A 21,573-nucleotide genomic window follows, 5' to 3' on the forward strand; every position below is an offset into this window, starting at 1 on the left:
GTCTGAAGTGTTAAACTTTTAAAAGCTTTCATGTTGCTTTGAAAGCATATTTGCATAATTTGATGATGAAATCAAACAGAACTATGTGTAGTAGAAGATGATTATTTAAATCTTATAGCGCAAGGTTTTTTTTTTAAAACTTGCAGCGGAGTATAATGTTTATGACTTGAAATAGCTTTTAGCAGATAATCAAATATACTTTTTTCAAAAACCATACCAGAGCAAAGAATGAAAAATATAGTTATTTTTTTAAATTAAAAATAAAAGCTCTTAATGGTTTCAGATTTTTCACGAAAGAAATTGTTGTGATGTCCTAATAAACATAAAATATTTACTCATATTCAAGTGCCTGTATGAATTTGATCGACATGCTACGCTCAAACTAATTACCGAGTTTCAACTTGAATATGTTTATTAGAAGTCGAGAAATCTTTTGCGTCAGGTGAAAAATTTTGAATTGAAAGAAAGGCAGATTTAAAGATAAATTTTCAACTTTAAACAAAAATGTGAGATCTCATGTGATAAAAGTTATTAAGGCTATTAAAAAAATGGGTGTGTTACGGTTTTCTGTATTTTGCCATAATTTTGGTAAATTTCAGGTATTATCACTTGGTGTCAAATCTCTGAGAACAGCACACGCCATAGCGCATATTTCTCTTAAAAATCATAAATTCTGTGAGGAAAAATCATCTAAACCCCTTAAAGATTACGCGTCCATTGTTATGGTAACATAAAGTTTCAGGAAAGCATAAAAGTTGATGGTTATAGTTCTAGTTAGAATTATTGTAGTAACCCTCTTCCGACAAGATCAGACACTTTTCCCATAGTCTGTATCAATAATCTGTTTTAAGTTCTAATTTAATCAATTTCGAGACTGTCGACATATTGCAGTTATTTTTTTTTATTATTAATCACTCGTGGGTAAAATTCCTTCTAAAGCCAAAGCAATGGATAAAAAAAATTTCCTGCGTCAATTGCTAATACATATTTTAATTGCTTGAAGTACGAGTCACTTTTCCCTTCCTCTTAACTTTCTTTCCAAAATTGAACGATGCAATACTACAAAAACACTCAAGAAAAAGAACGTGGTATTATCAACATCTTGATTTCCGGCAATTAAACTAAATTCATGTGTATCGTATAATGCTTTAGCATTACAAAATATTCATTTTTTTAGGTAACGCATTTTTTCTTCCTTTTTTTTCTTTGTTGTCCGCCACTGCAATTTAATACGAAAATGCTGATTCGTGTAAGCATTTCACTAATTGTAAATAACAATTTAAAAGAATAATATTCTGAAAAAAAACTATTTAATATGACAGAAATTATTTTTCGCTCTACGATATTTAATAATAAATTTCATTTTTTATGGTTCATAACACTTTCATCTGTATTTGAAACATCTCTATACTGTTTTTAACATTTCTGTTACGACTTGCAATATATATTTACGCAAATTTTTAAACAGTATAAATTTAAAATAAATAGCCATGCTTTAATATTGTTCGATGTGTTTTTAAACTTGTTTTCAGATATAACTTAGCCAGGCTTGTGGTGTCTAATACGCAGGGTGCACACTTAAGCATTTTACCACCATTTATATAAATGATGTCTAGTTGCAGTAAAGTGGCTTTTCTCTACAAAATGAGACCAGTTGTTTCTCAACCCGATGAAAACTGCAATGATACCGTTTCAATCTCGAAAACAATGAGAGACATATAAAAAAAGTGAATTACATAGTTGTATCGAATTATTGATATCGTACCATCGTTCTAAATTTCCTTCTCTTTCGGGTAGCACAGCAATCTGGTCTGATTTTATCACAGAACACTTTTTTTTTTCGTTTTTGAAACATCACTTAAGTTTTTTTTCTCGCATAAAAAAAGATAAAACGATTTTGATAACATACTTTTTATGATCGTTTCGTTATTTACTAGTGTAGATAATTACTAAAAAATGCGTGTTTACTCGTTCTTTTTTAGCATTAATGTCCACTAGGTGGCAAATCATTTTAAATCTACAGTGGGATGCAACTTTTTAATTCATTTTTCCTTTTATCATCATGGTTTTCGTGATAGAAATGCAACTCCCCAGCTTTCGCTAGGTAGCATTGTAAGCAATCTTGTTTGTGGCACCTAGCCGCTTTACTAATTATAGATACCAATTTTGTTAATCAGTTTGAAATTATAGAGCAGCGGTTCCAAAATTTTTCGACTACGGAACCCTAAATGATTGACCTTTTTTTACCGGATTAGTTAGAGTTAGGAGAAATTTCATTAGCAATTCTGAAAGAAAGTATTAAACTGAAGGCCATTATATATTCAAAAAATATTTAATAAATTAAAATTTTACTAAATATTTTGAAAATATATAATGAATGAATGAAGAATGTAATTTTTTTATCGTGTAGTTTTAGCAAGACTTGTCTTAAAATTGGATTATATGTCAGACAGATGAATTTACAGGCCTAAAGTAATCTGTAGTGGCATGTAGTCTACTTCATAATTTTGATTTATTGTATACGTAAACTAAAATTGCATGAGCTGAAAAGCGGTTCACGTTTAAATAAAAATTGCAATAGTTATCATATCATTTAGTTATTATATCAATATTTGATAACTAATATAAAATTAATCAGATATAAATCTTTTACAGGGTTTCATGTTTGATAATGTTGTTCTAAATATCGGAACCCCTGACACCTTTCCAGGGAACCAAGGGTTCGGCGGAACACCATTTCGTAACCACTGCTATAGAGGATGGTAACGGAATTTCGTGGGCATTTTGAACAATGAAAACAGAACTTAGCAATGATGATGAAGATTAAAAACAACAATTCAGAACCTCTTAATTATATAAATAGCTTAAAGCTTTATAAAATACAGCACTTGGATTGAATTTCGATATAATTAATTTCACTTTACTTTCGCACCTAATCGCAACTTATAAAATAGTGAAATATTTCCTCGAATAAATTTGCTTCACTTTCAATTTTAGCTGACCCAAGCGTAGACATCTAACTTGCTTTCAGACCAAAATTTGCACTCTTTTTTACTAATTTCACCCACTGTGATGTTCTTCGCCAAATTGGCAGTCTTCTTAGGATACCGGAGCCAATTTGGTTCTCCAACATTTTCACCACCAGATCGTACAAAGCTAGCAACCATATTTTGTACAACTTCACTGAATTCCTGGTTCTCTTCTGATTCGGATTTACTAAGAAAATAGTCTGTACTTTCGAAGAAAGAGATCAAATCCCAAAGATGAAAACTGTATTTTGCTGTATAGTTAAAAAGCTTCACCTGAAATGTAAATTATTATGTGTTTTAAAATTATAACATTAATTATCTATTTAATAATAAAACATTTGATACGCCATGACTCAATATGGTTAATTAGCAAATGATATGGACTTTGAATGAGATTGGCTCATTTATTGTGGTTAAAAGTGTTTTGGCGAAAAATCATATTTACTTAATATGCATTTAATAAATATTAATTAAAAAAGAAAAAAACTTTAATGTACCATAACAAACTATGAATAACTACGGTGAATTAGAAAGTCTTATAACTTTTAAATGAAAATGGTGTTTGGGCATAATATAACGTATACTAATAAACATTTTCTAACTATCAATCTAAAGTAACGAAAAGGGTTAATACGTTGTAACTGATAGATAATATGGTTAATCAGAAAACTTTATAATTTGTAAAGAAAAACGGTTTTTGGTAAAAAATTAACATTTTTCTAATTATCAATGAAAAGTTGCAAAACGATTAATGTGTCAAAACTAACTAACAATGTATTTAATTAGGAAACTTTATGACTAGTAAATGAAAAGAGTTTTTAGTCAAAAAATAATATTTACTTAATAAATATTGTCTAATAATCAAAATCTTCAGTTAAAATTGGTTAATATACGTGAACTAACTAACAATATGGTTCATTAGAAAGCTTTATAACTTGTAAATGAAAACTGTTTTAACACTTACTAATAAACTACTTCGAAATATCCATCTAATATGAAAAAAAAAAAAACAATTTATAGCATAACTCTATTATAGCAATTTATAGCATAACAGCATAACTCATTCAGTATCATAGAAAACTTATGAACTAACTTCTTATAACTTATCATGCTCAAATGTTTCCATATCCCAAAATCAATACACTATTTTTATTATGAATAAAGTATTAATGAAAAGATTGAACTATCAGCGCAAGACTTTTTAATTCTGTTAAACCTCAAATTGATTTTATGTTCTGTAATGACCGTTCTAATTCCCCAGACAATTGTAAAATCTCTTTATTCACGATAAAAAAAAATTTTTTTCTCTTTTCGATGATTTTTTTAAACCTCTATTTCTCGCTCTTGTCAAAATGAGGGGGGGGGGTTCACTTTTTATTTTACTTACCCGCGAAATTTGTTCAAAAAGATGTGGCAAAATGAATGAAACAATCTCGTTCTTATGACCAGAATCTTGTTCATTTCTTAATCTTTACACAAGATAGCAGTACCAGACAATTTGTAATGTGTTTAGAGATTGTTTATTTCAAAAGAGATGTCAGCACTCATCAAACTAGTAAGCTAAAACCCCAAAAATGAATATATATAGTGGACGTATACAGTTAGTTTTACATAATTTTCTTGAAGAAAAAATAATATGTGTTTCTTACTGTTTTTTTCATAGTTATATCACCATTAAGAGGGGGTTAAATGCCTGAAATCCTACTATGTACTTTTTAATTACGTATTTTTTAAAAATGCCTTTAAGAATATATATATTAAGAACATGTATTAAGATCACTAAACGCAGGTTATATTCCGAACATATTCTAAGAAAACAAAGCCAGTATTTTACTTATGTACTTATGGGGCATCATAACAAATAATTTTTCTAAAATTTAATCTAGCGTAATCTGCATAAAATGAAAAAAGTGTTTGCGCGTAACTGTCTCTTCAAGCTTCAAAACTGAGTTCAAACTGAGTATAAATATATCTTTTCTGAGAGTAAACTTCTTTTATTTATTTATTTGAGACTATTTATTATCAAATAGATAAAAACTAAATAGTTATATTTAAAATTAGAAATTCACCTCTAAACTTATTCATCATTTTCCTTCAGAAAAGAACGTTCGTTTTACTTGACATTTTAGAAAAAGATGTATCGATTTTCTAAAATCTTTTTTAAGGCAATTCGAAAGATAAAACAAAAAATTGTTTTCAATTTTTAATATTAATTAAAATATTTGCTTAAATGCGTATTTACTTAGACCAAAAAGACGTAAAGTAGAATTGTTTTAATGCATTTTGACGGAAATTCTTTATGTTAAAATCTCTCAGGAATTAATAAAAACATTATCTTGTTAGTTAAATGTTATACTTCTTTTAAATGTTTTCCTTTTCCTTAGCAATAGTTCTTTTTATCGATTTAGATAGAAAGTGTGACATAGAAATTGGCACTTTTCCCACAAAAGGTGCCAATTTTTACACATTAGGAGAAAAAAATGCTTCTATCATTATGCCTCCTTCCAAATACCGCATCAGTATTACTGTTTATGAAACTTTTCAGAAACCAATTTCCAGAAGCAATGAAGTCTGTAAAAATAGACATTATGACTATTTATTAAACGCACGCATATATATATTTATCANATATAAAATATATATTTAATTTGTAAAATCATTAAAAAACATTCAAAAAGGTAATATTATTTGTAGAACTTAACTTACTATATTAGGAATACACCCTTTAATTGGTTTTCCTCCTCTCTCTCTGTATGTATATATAAACACACATATATATATATATATATATATATATATGTGTGTTTATATATACATACAGAGAGAGAGGAGGAAAACCAATTAAAGGGTGTATTCCTAATATAGTAAGTTAAGTTCTACAAATAATATTACCTTTTTGAATGTTTTTTAATGATTTTACAAATTAAATATATATTTTATATAGTTATAATTAACTTTTCCTATTATAGCTTTTTTACAATATAGTAAAATGTTAATTTCATAAATGACAGCACTGAAACATAATTAACTTTTACCAAATATATAGTTTGAACGATTATTTTATTCGATATAAGCTATAAGCATATCATTTCTTTTCCTCTTCGGGAAATTTTGTTAATTGTTTGATTATGTATCCAATTTTAAGACATCTTTATTTTTCATTTTATATTATGTTATGTCAAGTAAAATAAAATATAAAGTCAAATGTGTATGACGTAATTTATAATCTTAAACAAGCGTAGGGAGCAGTTTCTTACATTTGATGAATTGTTCACTTAGAGCATATCCCAAGTAACGATTTCGTCTAGAACGAAGAATATTTGTAAATTTTTCATTTGTATTTTTCTGGGATGTGACTCTTGGCATTTGTTAGCAAAAACAATTGAAACGCAACTAAAAATATAAATGTTATTTATAAACATATAGTTGCAATGTGCATATTAATTTCAGACAGTGGATTATAGAATTTTTGATCAATCAATTTTAGGAATTTTTGATCAATAACAAAATTCATACAGTGTTTGAGTCAAGTAATGTGTCATATATTTGCTGAGTTTTGTGTTAATAGAAATTTTATAATTCATTCAAATTTACATTTTTAGGAGAGTTAGTGTTAATATTTACGCTCCTCTTAAATTTAAAATGTGAACTTTTGAAAAACTCATCAAGTTTATAGCTTCCAAAGGAAAAGTACAAGGGAACGCCATTAAATTTCAAAGCAGGAGACACTATCTCTCTTCCATTAGAAGAGAAATTCTTGTAGTCAGTAGAGATTCTACTTCATTAAGACACCTGCAGTAGTTCCCACCGAATAAAGGGGTAGGACAACCCCTTCAAAAGTGATTAACTCCTTCAAATCAACACCTTTAGGATGAGTCCCCTCCACTCCTTTTCTTGAACACAGCAAAGCCACTTTTGCTTGATCGATTTTTCGAATCTTTTTGAAACAATTCCTTTTGTCTTTAAGAATTAAGATTGCTGCTGTCGTCGTTAGTTACCAGGTAAAGTTGCTTATATCGCCACAACTTATTGTTCTTGTTTGCTGTACGGTGATTCGATTGTTTATTTTTGAAGTGAGACTGAAACTGGCGACAGCTTGGCGAATCTTTGTTCGACAATAAAGGGAAATTTGGCTTCTGAACTTTTTCATTGTTTGCTTGAAAGAAAATAGGGTATACAAATTGTAAAGAAAATTTTTGACTTATTTCTACAAAGGTACTTTTTGAAATATTATTCGATAGTGTGACAATTGTTTAAATACGATATTAACAAAAATTAATCACTTTAGTGGGAAAACAGCCTTTAATATGATGTTTATCTAGAACTTTTGACGAAGTTTGTGCTGATTTTTTTATGTTTCACTAGTAGAAGCAATAAATTTACTGTGATTGAAAGAAGCAAAAGATTTTTTTCTCAATAAATGGAGTAACAATAGTGTAAATATACTAACGCATGTCTTGAAACAATATCTATATATAATAATAAAATGAAGAATTTTTGCGCGTCTGTCTTACAATTCCGGAATCGTGAAAGCTATTATCTTGAAATTTGGACAGCGACAAAAAAGAAGAAATTAAAGAAAGTTTTGAAACTTCCGTTGTATCTCTCTGCTTATTGTACCGTGTTCAGGAGTTTGTTTCCATTGGAGGTGAATAAAACAGTCCTTAAGACTCCACAAAATTATTAGCAGAATCTTCCAGAAAATATAGCTATTTCTGGCACTCAATTACAGCTCAAATAGCAGTCTACAGACGACACTTCACAGGCTTTGATACCTCGGACGGTTCTGCAAACTCACTAAAGACTCGCAAACCAGAACACAAGAAAATCAGAACACAAGAAGCCAAATACTCTTCTATGTGGCACACTCCTATATATATAGGCTTTTCGACGAAGCCCCGGAACTTTCGACACGATTTTAAACAATTCTCGTATAACCTCGTAAATATTAGTCTCATCGCTTAGAAACTAGATCTATCATTTTTCGCTAAAATGGTTGCCGAGTATCCCCAAGTCGCCAAACCGGGTTTTCTCTACGAAATGCATTAAGCGTTACTTTCCTTTTAAATTAAGTTAGAATTACGCTATTTTCTTGCAAAATTTTTAATTAATTGTTATTTTAGAGTTAGTCTGAGATATTTAGTTTCGTAACAAAAGAATATTCAAAAAAATTACAAACATATTTACAAATTCGTAACATTATGTTATGCCTATATATTATCTATAAGGGTTATTCATAACTCCCTCCGGGGTTTCGAAGCGTTTTAGTAAAAAAACGAAGACGAATATGTCAAAAAAGAACATATGATATTATTCCGAAAGTATTCAAGTTTTAATTTAAGCAGCTGCCGGTAGATGGCAGTAACATGTACCACTGAAGCCAGTAGTAAAGAAAAATGACGTTTACAGGCGGAGGCAATTGTGAATAACCCTGTACTTGCGAATTATTTGTGATGCATAGTTATAAAAGTATTACTAATCAACATATAGAGTGTGCGGACACGGTCAACTATTTTACGAAGCACGAGTCTGATCAAAAGCCTTCAAACAAGCGTGTGCAATAATTTCAAAAGATGCATTTAATGAGACCCTATCCCCACTTTAGCTTTTTGAGGTTAGGTACAGACAACATCAAAATCTTAAAAAGTATTTCAGTCAATAGTTGGGGATGGGCGACTAAATGTAAACAATAACAAGATTTCAAAAACAGGAAGAAAATTTTAAAGTTCCTTGTTGTGTCCCTCCGCTACGAGGCTAGTGGAGAACAGGCTCGATATTATCGAGAGAATTTTATTATTGTGATTTGTGAATAAATCAACATGCTATTTTCTCCTTTATAAGAGTCTTCGGTAACTATTAATTGTTAAAAGGCCACGAGTTTCAATAAATTTAAGAAAATTAATATCACAACTTAAATAAGCTCAAGGTTTGCAATGCGTTGAGCGTTATCCCTTATTTGGCTATAGTCACGTAAAATACCACCATTTGTTATTTTTTAAGTCGCAAAATTTTCAAATTCATTTTCATTTAAAGTCAAATGGATTAAGCAAAAATTGAATTGAAAGAACGCACCCCATTGCAAACACAGCAAGTAGATTAATATTGGATTGAGAAGTTTTTAAAGCTCAGGTGAAAAACTAAATCCACAGTTGTAGCCCGGAAATTTAAAGATTCAACCCCTAACGCCAACTGTAATTAGTTTTATACTGTTATTAGAATTGGTCAGATTTTATTTTTAAATTTTTTTTTCTATTTTGATACGCTTTAGTGGGGAAGAGTTGCCGAATGTCATAAGAATAAAAACGATTTCCATTCGAGCATAATATTAAAAATAAGTGAAAACTTGGAAAAAGTGGCGCCTTTTTAAAAATAAAATTTAAGTTGGATGCGTTTTCAATGGAGTAAGATTTTTGGGTTACTACATAGTTAAGGCTCCTTTTTTTTATAACTACTACACATCTAAAGAGTAAATTTTTGAAGAAATGAGGTTTAACTGATCCCGATCTTAGTGTTGCTCTCGAATGTATTCATCTTTAGCTTCACGTTCACAAATTTTATTCGAAGCCTTTGTCACACACTAGTTTGACAGACCATTCCAAAGCCTCGGAGAAATAAAGAAACTTTGGCACTTTTCTAATGCACACAATGCTCTGAATTGATGTAGGATGCAATATAATCTTCATTGAATTAATCTCCATTCCATTTTCATACTTTTTTAATACCCTGTATGTAAATTATCCACTCATTAAATAGAAAATAAAACGCAGGATTTAGAATTATGAAATAAATTACCGGACTCGGTGGTCTTTCTGTGAGAGTGTATCTGTAAACAGGTGATCGAGAGACACTCGCCAATTTTTTCGCCAAAGTATTTACAGGACAGGATTGTCGAATGTCAGACACCATAGTTGTGTACAGATATTCTGCAGTGAAATTTAGATCTGAAACAAAAGAAAACAAAATGAGTCATTACAGATAACAAAATCTTTTCAGTGGTCATTATCAGAAAAAATATATATTTTCACGACAATAGTGTATTTTACACTTTTTTACAACTCATGCATTTTTAGGAGAAAAGGTATCTTTGAGAATGTATTTGAACAAATTATTATTTTTCAATTTAAATTTATTTTATGTACTTCAAATTTATATCGAAGCCATTTTCTCCCTAATCAAATGCAGAAAAAATGTTTTTAAGACATTAAGCAATACGTTAACTGATTTTTTTCCTTCTAGAATTCTGAAACATAAAATTCAGAAAACTAATTTTTAACTTTGTTTTTATAAAATAAAATAAATAAAAAAAACTGTTCTAAAAGTTTCTCCTGCCCATAAAGACCATTGCATTCTTCAGGAACATTTGGGGGATTTACATGGTTGAGTTTCTATGCGTGTGGTCATACTTTATTGTATCTGTTATATTTTTGTTTATTCTGACTGATTATATCGAGAACGATGATTATATTTGTAATATGAAAGCCTGAAATACTTCTCTAAGTTTGATTGATTCTAAATTTTGGTTTTTTTTTTTGCTTCATTCTAAAAAAAGTTAATGAATAAAGTTAGGATCATGTGAATTTATATAAGTGTTTTGAAATTATTTCATACTGTGCATTTGTGGTAAATATTAAAGGTTTCGAATCAGTTTACAATCTTTTACTTTAGAATTTAGTTATATTATATGTAAACAGCGTTTCTGACATATTTTTTCTTTCCCCTTGTTTATTTCACTCTGTAATATATTTAATTCATTTATAAGCAAGGAAAATAAAAAAAAATTGTCTAAATAACGCTTTTCAGAATTTATTCAATTGCGTATGAAATTTATATAAATATTTATGGTATTAAAACTAAAATAAATAGAAAAATAGCATGAAATTAAAATATTTAAAAATAAATTGTGATTTGCCTAACAAAGTGTATTATTGCGTCTATTTACTCATGATATCCTTAAGGAATTAACATTTAAGAAGACGTTATACCATGGAGAAACTATTCATCGCAAATTCTCTTTCATCTCTATAAGTAAATAATTCAAAACATATAAACAATCATATATACATATATAACGTATATAAAATTCAAAACATATATAAATCAAATCAAATAATCAAATCAAAACACATATAAATTAAATCAAAATCAAATCAAATATCAAAACATATATAAAATTCAAAACATATAAATTTCAAATACTAAAAAGAAATTTTAAAAATGAGAATAAATTATTCGAGGATAACTTCGCACTTTTAGAAATTTCTGAGCAAAGACGGTTAAGTAGCAATTTATTTAGTTGTTATTTTACCATATTCAACCGAAATAAAAATAAGAAAGATTATATTCAAACTGTTAAGTGTGAGAAAAAACGTTTAGTGACTGTTATGTCCTAATACGGTTAAGCAACCAGAATTCTATCCGCACTAACGAGGCCTATTTTATGAAGCTCCAATGTCCTTTTAAGTTTTATTTTTATGGATTAGAAACTATACTAAGTCGTAAATTGTTACAAAACCGCATAATTTTTGAATTCACGGTTTTTTAACCGCACCAGTTGCATACGGTTTCAAAACCGTAAAGACAAAAATATGCTCCAAACCATAAAATCCATGGTTATTTGGATGGACAGACTGTTGCCAGTTATTTTACAGTAATTTCAGAATGAAAATTATAACAGCGTGGATTACGCGATGTGTAAGTTCTTTTCCAATAATTCGTTTGCATTTTAAAATTTTGAAATTTTTCACCAGCAATTTGGAACATCATGACCTACTCTAGATTTTCCTGAACTTCCTTGTTCTATAGTTAAAAATTTAAATTAGTTATGAAGTTGAAAGAGAATTTGCGATAAAAAGTCTCTCTCGCGATATAGAGTCCTTTAAAGCATTTTATGAAACTAAATTAAAAACTAATAATCAACTGATTACAAAGAACTTCATAAATTCAATTGCAAACAAGAAAATAAAATAATAAGGTCTTTACTCTAACTAATAATTAATCTTTTTGCCACAGTAAAAGAATAAAAATGCTATATCCAGAGTAGCCATTTTGCTACGCATGAAAAAAAATTAAAAAAAGAAAGAAAAAGTGTCTTTTTTTATACGTTCGAGCATTAGAGTCGAAACTAATATATTTTTGAGTGGGTGTATCAAATCGATAAAATTTTTCTCTTATGTTTGTCGTTTCCTCGTGCCTTCATTTTAACAGTAAAATAGTTTTATTATAAATAAATAGTTTTATTAGAAAATATAAGTGAAAAGTGAGTGGAAAATATACAAAATGTTTCCTTGTATGAATTCATTTGTACACGATTGATTTCAAAAATCAATTATGTTTCACTACTATCTTCAAATTTTAATAAATGCATAAAATAATCCACGAATGCATAAAACAATAGAATGATAATAAACTTGGAAGTGAATGGAAAATTCTATTAAAATAACTACTCAAAATATCAGTTCCAATAGCTTAAAATCTATTTTTGTTTAATATAATTAGAACCTAATATTTTCTTTCCTTCTTTATTTTTTTTCTTGGAATTCATAAACATAACTTTAAACTTACAGCTTTTATAAAAACGGCCCACACAATTGGCTTTTTTCTAAAAAAAAAAATACGATATCTGTAAATTGATTATTGTAATTGACATTGATACTTGATATTATTCCCGATCGCAACGCTTGAATACGCCCCCTAGTGGAGATGATATTTTCAGGCTTTTGTTTATTAATTTTTGATTTAGTTCTATCAGAAACATTGGCAGAGTTGCATGCCATTTTTTAGCAGCAAATAAGAATCAAAATTTTCCTAAGGCAGAAGAACTTGAAAAAACGACCCAGAACATTAGTAAATCTTTCAGAAACAGAACGCACCCAACATTTGAAAAACAATTTCTAAATAATTTTTACCTTTCTATTATCAACAAACTTGCAACCGATAACTTACGATTTCATGATTGCATGTTGTTACCAATGTGTGTAATATGGTAAAATAATTCTATTTTTGTCTTAAATTTTTAACAACTTAAAGTGAAGCCCTTACATGCTAATGAATAAATGGGATTTCAGAGCGTTCAGAACTGTAATAGTTATAGAATATTCCTCTTATTTATAGAATAGTATATATTTCTGTATCTACATAATTCGGAAAACAACAGTAAAAAATCATCCGAATTGCTTGAAATAGTATCATTTGATTTGAATATTAATGGATTTTTTATAGTTTTCTTGATGAGTATTTTTTAATTTTGGATGAATAGTTTTAACTAGATTCAGCTATTCTGTTTGTAATTTACATATTGAAATTCATATCGAGACCTTACAATTATAAAATTTTGCTGTGTGGTATGTCATCTTAAAGTAATGAAGAGACAATCTATGTAAATATTATTTGAGAATAAAATTTACAAACGAAGAACATTTCATTTAGAATTCTCCGGATTTACAAAGCAAGTAAGTGTTATGATTTTCATAATAAAAAATTTGTTTGTAAATAGTTTCTAATTTGAAGGTTGTTTTCTACAGAATGGTTTTCTGCGTCTAATTAAGAGCTTTAAGACAAAAAAGAAACAATATGAAAGCTTTTTATTTCAGTATGAGGAATTTTTAGAATCGTTTTTTTTATCGTTAATATTTTTTATTTTACGTTCTTTACAATTTTTTGATAGAAACTGTTGTCAATCGAGTTCTGTATATGCACCAAAATTCATTAGTAAATAAAAAGCTAAATTTATAGAAAATTCTCCAACTCAATTTCAGGTTTGAACGGTAGACACAGAACATTAGAGAGTAATGTACCGGGGTGCAATTATTGATCAGTATTTGTTAAGAGACTCTACCGGAAAGTGCAATAGTCTGTCATTCTCTACTAAAAAACTAATTAACTGAAATAAAATTATTCTGACTGCTTTTTACAAAAAAAAAGAAACATAACACTTTTATTTCACACAAAAAAATTTATTCTATAACATCACCATAGCAACCGTTGATAAAAATTCCTACTTACAACTTATATACTCACTTACATATATTCAAATAACAACTAAATAATATCTAGCTTGCAACTTACATATACTCAAATAATAAATAAATGAAATCCAGCTTACAACTTACATGTACTCAAATAACAAATAAATAAAATCTAGTACTTTTAACAGCATGAAAGACAGATACTGATGGCGACATTTAGTTAATATTTGGCGGTAAAATGTTTTTATCAGAGTCTGCACAATTTTATTGCTGGCGAAATATAGCGTTTTTGAATGTATCTATCGTCAAGTGCTATTATTTGACCAATTTCAGTTCTATCGTGACTTAAATGAAATTGGAGACTCTTCACATTCCTCAAAATTTCAACGAACTCAAAACTGTCCTTCACGGTGTCGCACAAAGCATCGAAGTCTCGACATTTCACGGAGTTCTAATGCAGATTGTTCATCAATTTATCAGCGTCACGTCATGGCAATAAATGATTGAGCATGCTAACTAAATTCGAAATTCTCTAAAAAACTCATAAAATTTGTATAAAATTTTAAAGCTTGACGGCAGTGATAATTTTAATTTTTCATTTCTTACAACAAAATAATTGTCATCTAGTAACGGTATAGAGAAATTCTAAAAGTAAATTAAAAAAAGAGAGGCTGCAACTTGAACAGAAATCTTAACCAGTTCAGAATGGTTAAATGAATGATCCCAATAAACTAAAGTGGTAAGATATTACTTGAGTAAAAATTTCATACGCTTCAAAAATATTTTTTCCGCCCGATTGACACTCGTCATTCAGGTACCAGTAGGTCAGATTTGGAACCATTCGTTCAGTGGTACCATATTAGGTGGATCAACGTTTTTCCCACAATAAGAACAGATAGTACAGAAAATGAAAGAGCATTCATGCCTTGGCAGTAATTCGAACCCATGACCTTTCTGATGTGATGTCAGCTCCCTGACCTCTACACAGTCCAGTCTGTGCTTCAAAAATAAACGAATTGGAAATAACAATAGATAAGTTTCAAGCGCTGGAAAATATGCGAACATTTTCAAGACTAGCCAGACGTGAATGAGAAGAAACAAAAGTGATTTGAAATATAAAACGTAAAGTTGGGAGCGAAAAATAAAAAAATGATGGTGAGAAACAAAACTAGAAAAACCACAGTAGCGAAAGAAAAAAATACCCACAGTGGTCGAAAGGTATAAATATGGGTAAAATGCAAATAAATTTAGAATTGGTAAAAAATTATTTTCAAGTCTGCTTTATTAGTTAGTAAAAATTTTAAGGCATTGTTGTTGGTTAAAAATCATTTTTAATGCATTAATAGTGAATGTTTATTTGTGGATTACTTAAACTGTGAAACAAAATTCTTTAGAACCACAATTGAACCTCTTTTACTCATCAAAATATAATTTTTATTAAGCGTGCATCATTTTAAATCTTCATCTGAATTGAAATTCATCGTTCATAGTGTTATAACAAAAGTTCTGAAGAAGGATTTGCGGAATTAATTTTACTCAAGGCTAAATAAACAAACTTAATTCTTTTTTCAGAGTAGAATTACGTAAACAACTCTTTGCGATTATTTAGCTTTTCGTGAAGCAAACGTAATGCTATTTAATGTGAAGTAAACAATCAAATATTTAATATGAAATTAACTTCTTTGTTTAAAGAAGGAACAGTTTTACATCTGGAGGAAGACGAGAAAGATTTTAAAACGAATGTGAAAGACTCTCACGGCCTTAATGTATTAAATATCCTTTTAAATTTTAATCAAACAAGCAATAGCAAATAGCTATATGAATTGCTTTATTAAATTAGATTGACAAAAATGCAATCAATCTTTATCAGCTAAATTTATTAATAGGAGGGCAATATCAAAAATGAGTTAGCCCACTTTTTAGAAACACATATTTCAATAATATACTCAGTGTCATTTTAACGATTGAATCTTTGCCAGTTTACTCTACAGACACCAAACCTATCAACTTATTTAGTCCCAGTTTTACAAGTTTTGTACATCCATGTTAAACCAGCTCCCCACCTTGTCCTATCCTCATCGCTCATTTCATCGGAAAGCTGTTTCATATTCCTGCTAGCTAAATGTTCTTTCAAATTAGACAGCGGGCAATATCTGGATAATAAATCGAAACTACCGAGTGTGTTTGATAATGTATCGTTGCAACTGTCGCATAATAGTGTCGGGTGGAGAAACATATAGCATTTTTTCACCGGTTTTAAAATGAATGTCTATGTGAATTTGAAGAAATGTATTGATAAAATTTAAAAATGAATCGTGCTATATTACTTCCAACGTGCCTATGTAGTTTAAAGCAAACTGCTGTAATTTCTGGTTATTTGTAGACCACATGCATAATTTAAGTTTTTTTTTCAATCTTCTGCCACAATTCTAAATAATAAGCTTCATTTTTTATCGCTGAATTCAACAAAATCTACCAAACTTTTCTGCTCATAGAACTGCAGTTTTACGTAGCGTAAAGCATCTTAACTCGCATACCACAGCTTTGTAGAGATCATCTCCGTTCCTTTGCTAATGTTTGTTTTGATTGTGTGGTCAAAGTTAAAATGATATTCCACTACGTTAGCATTTTCAATTTACTGATTTTTGCAAGATCTTTTATTTTTCCATGTGTAAGTTTGATATTTTCTAACGGGCTCATGCGCGATTCACAAGAACTAAAGCATGAGCAATTACTTAAAACCTTACGCACTAAAGCTTACGGAAGCTAGCGCAAATGTGCGACATATCCCTACTAAATCGTTGAATTCCTCGCATTAGCTGTTCCCTGTGAATATTCAGAAAATATGCTAAATACTATGCCCAGATGTGATTTGTATCGGGGTTAAGGAATCGGTCAATACTTGATAGATTATTTTTAAAAAATGACCTACATTTAGAAAAAAAACCTAAGTTTTGGCCATAACGAAAGCACAGAAAAATGCTGTTATGGTTAAAACCACTGTCGTCAGTTCACTGAAGGCCCGATAAAACGAAACTCACAAAGCTCATAAGAGATCTTTAAATAGGCCATCAAATAAGTATTCCAATTCGAAATCGAAAATCCATATGAGCTTCGCTCAAAGAAATGCGGATTTAAAGGACTTCTGTTCGTGTTGTTTTGATGATCATAATAAATTTAATTTGGAATTTAATTTTTGCTAAATGCGAGTTTTGTAAGAAAATCAGAAAAAGCATATAAAAGCAGGTTATGCTAAGAAAAATCAATTTGGACCAGTAAAATAAGAACAAATTAATGAAAATAGCTTTTGCGAAAATAATTATGAAATAAATATGTACGAATAAAAACCGGATGATGTATTCTTAAAGGAAGAGCAACCAAGAATCTCACAATTTTCGTGGTTTTTTCTCTCTGTGCAAAGCAAATGCAGGTAAATTCCGTCAAAAATTCCTCCACGAAAGCTAATTTCTCCCAATACTTGATCCAGCGGTTCCCTTGACTTCTGGATTGAGTTCAAAATTACAAGGCTACGGAGTTAAACATTATTAGTCGTAAACTCAAAATTAGGTCCTTGGTTCCATGATAGTTATAAAATGTAAAATTAAAATAAATCAATCTGAATTTTTATTGCAAATATTCGGTTATTTTCTTTGTATTTTGAAGGAAAAAAAAACATGATATAAAATATGAATAATTCTCAAAAATACTTTTGAAAATTACCCTCGTAAAAATTATTGTTCTAAAGAAATTCCTTATTATTACAATCACTATTAATTTAACCAGTAAGAGAAAGAAAGAAGAATTTTTTAACAGTTTTACTAAATGTATTCATTTCCCACTAATTTATCACATTTCATTCAATATTAACTAGCTGAATTATTGACCTTTGACATGATATTTTCAAGTTTTCTATGGTTTTAAAACTAGTTCAACTTGGAAAAAATTTTTGTTCTTTTTAATGTGTGCAAAACTACCCATATTTTCAATATAAATTTTTTAAATATATGGTTTAGCTAATTTTGAAATTAAAGTAGTTTTACCTGGAAGCAATTTTCAGTTATTGTGAAAGATTAGAATAAAATTTATGCTCATATTTTCTGTCAAAGTAAGATATATACAAGGATTTGACTTTTTTTAAATTTCACAAATTGAAAAACAAAAGATATAATTGTTCTAATGCATGCTAGTTTATTAAAAATAGAAGTTTTATACTTAAGTAGAAAATATATGTAAATACTTAGCCAAACAAATCATTACGTTACAAATCTTTATGTAAAATATTAGCAATATATTACAAATTTTTACGTTTTTTTTCGATCACTTCAATTGTGTTTATTTGAAAGAAAATGATTTAAAATACATATATTAGGGAGAAATAATCGGAATTACATATTTAATTAACAAAACTCAAAGTATAAATTGTTTAGTAATTTCTAAAAAAGAATGTATTCAAATTTAAAACTGAATACTTAAATGTATTTTAAAGGAGATTATGAATTATAATAAACTATCGATTTAACTTGTTACGATTATATTTTAAATCATTTGTGCAAGATTCGGGTAAGTGTAAAGGCATTTGAATTCGCTAAACGCTTTATATGTTATATTTTGTGTTTTATCCTGTATTTTTCTTGACCTTCTAAATTCTACTTTTTGTTTGAGATGTTTTATTTTGTAATTTTTGGTTCATATTTTTTATTTTGGTCTAAATTTCTTTGGTACTCTTCACACTATTGTATTGATATATTTTGCTTTGGCTATATTAATACAATATCAGAAAGCACCTTTTTAGCACTGATGACAACATTACATCTTTTCCGGCTTTTTAATTTTTTTAAAACAATTTATTCAGTAATATATATAATATATATAAATTGAATGTGCGTCATATTATTTGACGCACTACAAGATTCTATGCGCCGGATAGGTGACCGGGCGGTCAGCGTGCCTGACTGTGAAGCCAATGGTTGCGGGTTCAAATCCCGCTCAGGGCATGGATGTTTCTCTCTGTGTGTGTTCTCTATAGTGTGATGTGTGAATGTGGCCCACCCTATAAATGGGTATGTGGCAGTGTGGCGTGGGTAATGTTGCTCGCCTCCGTGACTTAGGTTCACAGGTGCCCACTGGGTAACGTTAAATGAGTAACACATCCGACATCTTCCTAGGCGAAGAACAAAAGTTCAGTGCCTGCCATTAAAAAAAAAAAAAANAGTAAAGTATTTAGTTTCATGATTTATGAAAATATATTGCATAAAGGTAAAAGGGCAATTCCAAAATTTACAAATGCCATGTTTGAACACATGAAAGGAATATAACTGTGCTGAAAAATATCAAACAATTCTATTAATTTTTGTTAAAGTAACTCGGGGAACCATTTACACTTATAATAATAAGTGATATGCATAAAAAAATAAGTAAAGTATTTAGTTTCATGATTTATGAAAATATATTGCATAAAGGTAAAAGGGCAATTCCAAAATTTACAAATGCCATGTTTGAACACATGAAAGGAATATAACTGTGCTGAAAAATATCAAACAATTCTATTAATTTTTGTTAAAGTAACTCGGGGAACCATTTACACTTATAATAATAAGTGATATGCATAAAAAAATAAGTAAAGTATTTAGTTTCATGATTTATGAAAATATATTGCATAAAGGTAAAAGGGCAATTCCAAAATTTACAAATGCCATGTTTGAACACATGAAAGGAATATAACTGTGCTGAAAAATATCAAACAATTCTATTAATTTTTGTTAAAGTAACTCGGGGAACCATTTACACTTATAATAATAAGTGATATGCATAAAAAAATAAGTAAAGTATTTAGTTTCATGATTTATGAAAATATATTGCATAAAGGTAAAAGGGCAATTCCAAAATTTACAAATGCCATGTTTGAACACATGAAAGGAATATAACTGTGCTGAAAAATATCAAACAATTCTATTAATTTTTGTTAAAGTAACTCGGGGAACCATTTACACTTATAATAATAAGTGATATGCATAAAAAAATAAGTAAAGTATTTAGTTTCATGATTTATGAAAATATATTGCATAAAGGTAAAAGGGCAATTCCAAAATTTACAAATGCCATGTTTGAACACATGAAAGGAATATAACTGTGCTGAAAAATATCAAACAATTCTATTAATTTTTGTTAAAGTAACTCGGGGAACCATTTACACTTATAATAATAAGTGATATGCATAAAAAAATAAGTAAAGTATTTAGTTTCATGATTTATGAAAATATATTGCATAAAGGTAAAAGGGCAATTCCAAAATTTACAAATGCCATGTTTGAACACATGAAAGGAATATAACTGTGCTGAAAAATATCAAACAATTCTATTAATTTTTGTTAAAGTAACTCGGGGAACCATTTACACTTATAATAATAAGTGATATGCATAAAAAAATAAGTAAAGTATTTAGTTTCATGATTTATGAAAATATATTGCATAAAGGTAAAAGGGCAATTCCAAAATTTACAAATGCCATGTTTGAACACATGAAATGAATATAACTGTGCTAAAAAATATCAAACAATTCTATTAATTTTTGTTAAAGTAACTCGGGGAACCATTTACACTTATAATAATAAGTGATATGCATAAAAAAATAAGTAAAGTATTTAGTTTCATGATTTATGAAAATATATTGCATAAAGGTAAAAGGGCAATTCCAAAATTTACAAATGCCATGTTTGAACACATGAAAGGAATATAACTGTGCTGAAAAATATCAAACAATTCTATTAATTTTTGTTAAAGTAACTCGGGGAACCATTTACACTTATAATAATAAGTGATATGCATAAAAAAATAAGTAAAGTATTTAGTTTCATGATTTATGAAAATATATTGCATAAAGGTAAAAGGGCAATTCCAAAATTTACAAATGCCATGTTTGAACACATGAAATGAATATAACTGTGCTGAAAAATATCAAACAATTCTATTAATTTTTGTTAAAGTAACTCGGGGAACCATTTACACTTATAATAATAAGTGATATGCATAAAAAAATAAGTAAAGTATTTAGTTTCATGATTTATGAAAATATATTGCATAAAGGTAAAAGGGCAATTCCAAAATTTACAAATGCCATGTTTGAACACATGAAATGAATATAACTGTGCTGAAAAATATCAAACAATTCTATTAATTTTTGTTAAAGTAACTCGGGGAACCATTTACACTTATAATAATAAGTGATATGCATAAAAAAATAAGTAAAGTATTTAGTTTCATGATTTATGAAAATATATTGCATAAAGGTAAAAGGGCAATTCCAAAATTTACAAATGCCATGTTTGAACACATGAAATGAATATAACTGTGCTAAAAAATATCAAACAATTCTATTAATTTTTGTTAAAGTAACTTGTGGAACCATTTACACTTATTCAGATTCTCAGTAACTTTCAAAGGCTTGCAGTTTTTTCTTTCTTTCTTTTTTTGTTTTTGAATAAAAAAATTTATTCTGGATGCTACGGAAATAACACGATACGTTACTTCCGTAATATATATTACAGGAGTAACATATATTACGCCAGTATATATGTATAATG

General features: G+C 28.7%; 1 protein-coding gene across 2 annotated transcripts in view; it reads right to left on the bottom strand.

The window, feature by feature from the left end:
* Positions 1-2,045: 2,045 nt before the first annotated feature.
* LOC107436632 (para-nitrobenzyl esterase-like) overlaps positions 2,046-21,573 on the bottom strand; it is a 298,185-nt gene continuing 278,657 nt past the window's right edge. Inside the window, exons 10-11 of one of the 2 annotated variants that reach the window (XM_043043999.2) lie at positions 9,822-9,970; positions 2,046-3,302 (exon numbers count right to left, since the gene is read on the bottom strand). In XM_043043999.2, the coding sequence (XP_042899933.1) occupies positions 2,994-3,302; positions 9,822-9,970 (458 nt within the window). In that variant the 3' untranslated portion in view covers positions 2,046-2,993. The remainder of the gene's footprint in view (positions 3,303-9,821; positions 9,971-21,573) is intronic. The other variant, XM_043044000.2, reaches the window with a different exon arrangement.

The sequence above is a fragment of the Parasteatoda tepidariorum genome, chromosome 2, assembly GCF_043381705.1.
Source record: "Parasteatoda tepidariorum isolate YZ-2023 chromosome 2, CAS_Ptep_4.0, whole genome shotgun sequence".
In the NCBI taxonomy this organism is placed as follows: domain Eukaryota; kingdom Metazoa; phylum Arthropoda; class Arachnida; order Araneae; family Theridiidae; genus Parasteatoda; species Parasteatoda tepidariorum.